The 6,897-nt window shown below is 38.5% G+C and overlaps 1 protein-coding gene across 1 annotated transcript; it reads right to left on the bottom strand.

The window, feature by feature from the left end:
- Window positions 1–1,021: 1,021 nt before the first annotated feature.
- On the bottom strand, window positions 1,022–4,946 carry OTOR (otoraplin). Its single transcript, XM_045011575.1, has 4 exons — window positions 4,560–4,946; window positions 3,994–4,133; window positions 3,217–3,327; window positions 1,022–1,427 (listed from the first exon to the last, which is right to left on the bottom strand). Exons 1-4 carry the CDS (start codon window positions 4,681–4,683, stop codon window positions 1,404–1,406), a joined length of 399 nt encoding a protein of 132 aa, XP_044867510.1. The 5' UTR covers window positions 4,684–4,946; the 3' UTR covers window positions 1,022–1,403.
- Window positions 4,947–6,897: the final 1,951 nt, after the last annotated feature.

Here is a 6,897-nt window from a genome sequence, read left to right as displayed (position 1 = left end):
TTTAAAGTGGATCATATAGATTAGAGAAGGGAAGCAGCTATGAATGCACCCAGCCTGTCTCACCTTAATTCAGATCCTGCATAGGTCACTAGTGATCGTGAGATCAGGAGTGCTTGCAGTGCCAGCATGTAAAATAGACATCTGGAATTTTTTGGTGACATTTCTAAAGATGGGTTGGGTGAGAGCCATTCAACAAATGGCACAGCTGGTGAACAGACACTGAATTCAGCTCCAGCAGACAAATACTGCTTCTCCACTGCCTGATGTAGTCATTGTTCCAGGCAACCAGATGTTCTATGGAAATGCCAAATTTAACTACAGGGTGAAATCCCAATGTTATTTTTCTTCAGGATTAGATTTTCTAGGATCCGAGTCAGTCTTTGAGGCCCCTAGCTAGATTCTGTGCTGAAAGGCACACCACTGATGGCATACCCCTGGGATGGGGAACCCAGGTTGCCCAGATTCCTCTAGACTCCCTACATTTTTGGTAGGCTACTTTGCCGCTCACTGCTGTATGAACACTCCCTGTCCTGCCCCCAGTAGAAGCTGCAAAGAGGGACAACGTAGGGTCATATCCACTGGCCCTATCCAGCAGCTGCACAGCAGGAATTCTCCCCCAGATGGTTGTTGTTCCTCTATAGCCCCATGCACAGGCAGAGTGGTGAATAGGGACTGGAATAGGGTACAGACGGGTACTGCCTTCATCCCTGAAGTCTGGGAATATAAATGCCAAAGCTAGTCTCAGTTTACACCATCAGAACACTCAGGTTGTGCAGTGCTGAATCAGGCCCCAGAAGCACAAGCACAGAAATTCAGGGAGCCCTTGTGTAGAAATGTGTTTAAGGGTCCATGTACCCTTCTCTTTACCCATTGTGTAAAGCTAGACACACTAGCAGCCCTCAGCACGCAGTTAAGGTGATGCTGTTTTTTAATACTTAGTATTGGCGTACACATGGTTTTCCCCATACACCGTAAATTTCCTTGCTTCTGTTTGTGTCTCACACAGAGCTTTGTGCACTTTTAATGTAATTTTATTTAACATAAAATGTTGCATTTATTTTCTCACTATACAAGCACATAAGATACTGAAAGTCTTACCTCAAATATTAGATAACTTTGAATATGACAATGCAGTAGTTTAAAGTATGCTAACTTACCAATGAATATAACAAAGTAATTTCAGGTACAAAGACTTTTGAAGCATATGCCATGTGGTTTATATCTAAGGTTTTAAACTTTTTTCCCCAGCAATCACTCCCTTTCAACAAATTCTTATTTAGAAATAAACATTCTTTTACAAACAAGAAAGAAAGAATTCGGAGTAGTCAGCCATGGGTTTTCAGGTTTATATCCATCAGAGTCTCTTGGTATCCACCTGGTGATGACCCAGCCACATACCAGTACTATTCACAGAAGAAGTCAATGGCCTGAAAGACACAGTCATTAGAAAAATGAGCAAAGGCTCTCAGGCATTGTTAGACCAAATAAGAACTGGGTATAAACTGAATCAAGGTGCAAAATACATTTTGAAAAGGTAAGCTAGGAGAAGCAAATGTTAAATAATTACCACCTTAAAATTCTACTGTATAAATCATGGAACTTGTCTCAGAACACTAGAGAAGAGTTCCATATTGACTAGATAATGCTTTTTACTAAGCCTTTCTGGTTTTGTTTCTCTTTTGTTCTTTCATTTATTATGGCTAATCAATGGTTGCTACACACTGAGCCACATTCAGTCCTGGTGTAATATAGTGGCCTGCCATGGACTTCAGTGGAGATGTGGCCACTTTATAGTAGAACTAAATTTGGCCCTTTAAATTCTTGTAAATAAAACTTGCTTGATAAAGTACAAGTCCTACCAAGTAACTGTTCAGTTCATTTATCCATAGAAATATGTTCTGTGAATTTCCCCTGGACCACACCTGCTAATAAAATACTTTTGAACATAAAAACAACGATGAAACACATATATAGCTTGAAGAGGATTTTTCAAATGCTTTCCTGTTTGAATGGAGTCATACATTTGAACAGAACATGGCTTACTATTCAATATTAATGAAGGTAATTACCATAAACCTGTTCAATGAAAGATGTTTTACGGGTTTAATGAAAGTGGTTTTAAAGAGACAAGCTACCAAGCAATCCGAGTCTCTGTGCCAACACACTAGCTTCTGAGAAACCAAACATCTGCTTCACAGTGTAATTGAGGGTTTTTTATGTGAATATATTACAAGTCTTCAGTAAAGTTAAAAATTCCATGGGGCAGTGGAAAGCTTGAGAAACTACAGTAGTCTGATACAGTGCAACAGAAGGCTGTGTTTTAAAATAAAGCAGCCTGGTTGTTTCAAAATAAACATTTGAATATGTTTCCAATCACTTTAATTTTGTGTATTAACACTTTCTCCTTATATGAGTAAACAAGCTTTTCTCACACAGGGTGGAGGGCACGTAGATTATACAAAGTGCCTTTAAAATTTGCTAAAACTTTCCTTTTCATTGTTTTGGTTTAGTAAATTGAGACGCATTTATATTTTAAAACAAAAAAATACTGGGTGGTTTTAGAAAAAAGCCCTTTTGGTATTAAAAAAATAGCCTGGAATGCATCGTCTAATATTGAACTGAATTGAGAATGAGTGAATTTTCACATGCAGTTGAAACCTCTTCCCATTCCCACTGCAGTAGATAGCAGAACTCAGTCAGGCTGCTATCACATAAGCAAAGTGAAGCATGTGCTCATGACAAGAATTCTCTATAAAAGAGACAGATCTCTATTTGTGTAAATAATTAACGGAGACTGTGACAATATAGGGTGCTCATGAATATGCAGCATGATTCTCCGGCTCTTTAGGACCAATAAAACTTGCTATACGCTGCAAATGGAATCTTGTGTGCAATGCATCATGGGCTTAAATCTACATCATTCAAGTCAGTAAGAGAGTTTTTCAATTGACTCAAATGGGGAGCAGGATCAAACCCTACATGCAGCTCTCAATGGTGCCTAAATCTTAGCAAGATCAGGGCCTAAATTATGAGTTCAGTGGGGCTCCTCGACAAAGTATTGGAAACAGGATTGGGCCCCAGGTATTGTGTGTGGCTCAGCACTATTACAGTCAACAGTGGGATGGTGTAGTGCATGGCGATGATTTGTTCTTAGAGCAAATTAGATTACACAGAGTATATTTATGTAACCCCCCTGGCCTTTTGCAGATTCCTTACCGTTGTAGGGATTGTCTTATTAGCTTCTTGATAAACATGCTGCTCCGAGACTAAATTGCTAGGGAAGTAGCCAACTGTTCCCATCTGGTCTTCATACTGCTCACCATACACCTTAGAGCAAGAAAAGCTATAATTAGACGCAATAAAGCAGCCCACATCCAAATTAAACTAGTTCAAGTTTTTGTCAAAAGCAGCAATCATACACTCTCTCTCTCTCGTCTTGTGGTCTTCTGGTTTTCATGCTACTTGATTAACTAGGACAAGATTTTTTTCAAAAGGAGGCATGAATATAAGCACACACGACTCCAATAAGTTACATTTAGAATACATTATTTGTAAGATCTTCCAGATAAAAGTGGAGTGGCAGTTTTATTTTCCTTTAAATGAAAGGTTGGAGTTAAGATTTAATGATCCATTGTCATCAAAGTGTCTCTTCCCAGATTTAGGTTGTTGTAAAATCTTTGCACCTGCAGAAGAAGAGCATTGGATTTTATTTTGATTGCTTCAGTGCATTTAGTTCCATTATACTATTAATTATATTTTAATAGGTTATATGGTCTCTCAATATGAGAGAGATTTTTATCAATGCTTGTGAAGTTTGGATTGGAGAGTTTTGTATATTCGCTTTTTTAAAATCTCAGATGCAGTCTTTAAAAAAGCCACAAGATTTATTTCCGCTGCTAAAATCTGCTTTTTGAAAAGCGGATGTTGACAAAGAAACATTACTAGCCAACTAGAGGTAAATTAATGCTTGTATAAAGAAGAATTTCATCTTACACTTCCAGCCCAGAACTCTCCAGCTTCTCTCTCTTTCACTAGTTTTGAATAAACATAAATCAACTGCCCTTTTTTAATATTAATGAACCTGCAGTCTGGTGCGTTGTAATCATCTTCTGCTCTGGCAAGGGAAATGGTGTCTGCAACGGAAAAAAAGGAAGTGGATAAAGCATATATATTAGACTATCAGAGAAAAGGCTGCCAGATTTCATCTTACACAATTTTCAGTCTGTACTAAGCAAAGTAAAGTAAAGCCAGACACACTCACTTTATCAAAACATTAGCTACAACGGTGTGCTCAGAAAAATGTTTTTAACTATACCTACCTTTGATTATAATGGATTTTGAAACAAAATCCTTGAAAAAGCAGTATGTGGAATATAAATTAATTTCACATGTGGTTTTGCCACATTACATTTTTTTTAAAAGGTACAAAGAGACCGATATAATACAGCAAAGCTAACAAGCAGCTCGTTCTCATTTCAAAACCACACACAACTTTGTGTATATAAAAAAAAATTAATTTTGATCATATGCTCTACTAAAGTTTAAAGAAAAATACTTACAAACACACTCCTCGTCAGCACAGAGCTTTTTGCTGGCAAGTTTGTCCATAAAAGTTCCAGTCACACCAGGATATGCAACTCCAAGGCATAAAAAGAGTATAACCAAATCAATAGTTAGTGTCATTTTTCTATCGGTGTTCTTCTTTGCTAGCACTTCTCTCTCAAATGCATGTCAAGTCTGGTAATACTTATCTTTTATGGAAAAGCTAGACATCTGGACAAACATCCCCGACCAATGGGAAGAGATTAGGTTAACATTCCACTACTTTAAGAGGAACCACAGGGCCCCAGGGGACCCTCAGGTTTTATTTACCAAATACAATTCCTTTCCAAAGCCTTTTTGTACCATTGCTTCAATAAACTGCTGTATTACAGAGACATTCTATACTTTCCTGTAGGCCTTCATTAAGTGTAATATTCTTATCACCACCTAAGGCAAAATTTGTCTGAAGATAAAAAAAAAAATCAGTCCCTGTTAAGCAGCAAATGACATAACATCCCTTAAAGTCCATAAATCCTTGATTCTCATGAAATGTACAAAAACAATAAAGTCAGAGCTTTCTGGGGCAGACTGTCTCTGTATCATGTTTCTACAGAGCCCTTAGGCACTACTGCAAATATAAATAAACCTAGTCTGTGGCACAGGTAGTTGAATCTCAGTGAAAGGCTCTGTGCATCAGCAAATTACATTTGAAATTTAGGCACCGCACATTCATAGCGTGGACAAAGCTTTAATTTCGTTGGGTGCTCCAGTTAAAAAGCAAACATATTTAACAGCTTATGCCAGAACAGCCCTCCATTCCATCCTAGTTTACATAACTGCAGTATCCTCACAGCATGACCTTGCACCCACCGAATGTGTGAGGTCATGTCTTGCATGCGACCATAGAATCACATTCCTCCCTTAAAATCTCACAGCATGCTGTTGCATAACTAGACTCTCACTGCAGAAGTTGTGCACTTGAGGCACTGAACTGCAACTGCATATGTTGTAACAGATTGATCTCTACTCTTTGAAGACAGCATTTTAAAGGTCAGCACATTTAAAATCCAGTATGTTACACAGGAAGAAAAAGGTGATAATAAAGAGAACAGTGGCCTTCAGTCATACCACCTATTTCTATGATCCCCACCATTCTCACAAGTAATGGAAGGCTAAGGCAGCTCAGTACTTGCAGGGGAGATCACTGATCTAGGTACACCTGATAGCAGTTTGGCAAGTGATTACATGGCACTCTTGGGAGAGTCAGTTCTGAATCAATGCTTAAGTGCCCCCCCGCCCCCGCCCCGCTGATAAACGTGCCATTTTTCAGGTAAGGAACAAAACAGCAGTGACTGTCAGCTAGTTATTACAAATCCTATGGGATTCTTCATAAAGTAGGAATGTTAACACTGTCTCCTTGCAGTGTGATTGTAGCTGTGTCAATATGAGAGACACAAGGTGGGTGAGTTAATATATTTTATTGGATCAGCTTCTGTTGATGAGACAAGCTTTCGAGCCACACACAAGTTTTTCCTCACACCAATAGAGGTTGATCCAATAAACAATATAACCTCACCCACCTTGTCCCTCTAACATTGTCCTTGTCATATCCTGATGATGTTAATTACATTCTCCCTGATCTTCCGGCCATTTCCTTGCTCTCCATCTCAACGTGAAGTTGACATCTAGCTGCTCTTTGTTGTATCTCAGCACACTCCTTCCCAAATTATGTACCATGGATTGGTCTAAATGCTAAACAATATGGGAGACTCCATTACATGCATCAAAAAGGTAGTGGAATCCCTAGTTCAGAATCAGGGCACCTACAAAAATGTCCTCCCATCCTTTTTAAAAACAAAACAAAAACACATCAGAAAAAAACAAGTTATTCGGACATTCATGGCAAATATGCATCTGACCAGTTGTCTTAGGTCAGTAATTGCTAAGTGGAACTTTCAATCGTGTGTGCTCAAGTAAATTACTGCAAAAGATATGGGAAGTATGAATATACTATTAAATTTGCAATTTACTTTGGGGTGGAAAGTGAAAAATCCTCCCATTGGAGTCTCCTTTAACAAAATGAGAATTTATACAGAGATCACTATAGGTCCTACTGAAATATAGCACAGTCTCCTATTCCACAACAATTTTTATATACCAATATCAAATCAAGAAGCATACAAAAAGTGAATGTGTCTTGTTCTAAAGTGGCTTCATGCTCTCCTGAAGATGCTAAGTTTTGGTCAAACTAGCAATTATGGTGCAGATTTGCTTTGGGAGCAGGTAGGTTCAGTCTATTCACTAAAGGTACCATGTTAATTTTGGTTAAGGGCGTAGTCCTGAGTAGCTGGTGCC

The sequence above is a fragment of the Mauremys mutica genome, chromosome 3, assembly GCF_020497125.1.
Source record: "Mauremys mutica isolate MM-2020 ecotype Southern chromosome 3, ASM2049712v1, whole genome shotgun sequence".
NCBI lineage: Eukaryota > Metazoa > Chordata > Testudines > Geoemydidae > Mauremys > Mauremys mutica.
The sequence above is the reverse complement of the archived record's forward strand: the minus strand, read 5'-3'. Positions and strand labels throughout refer to the sequence as shown.

Coding starts and splice junctions, on each gene's coding strand:
- OTOR (XM_045011575.1), bottom strand. CDS start 4,683: ATGACACTAACTATTGATTTGGTTATACTCTTTTTATGCCTTGGAGTT. Junction 4,134..4,559: donor TGCTGACGAGGAGTGTGTTT/GTAAGTATTTTT, acceptor TTTCCGTTGCAG/ACACCATTTCCCTTGCCAGA. Junction 1,428..3,216: donor ATAAGACAATCCCTACAACG/GTAAGGAATCTG, acceptor TGTGTCTTTCAG/GCCATTGACTTCTTCTGTGA.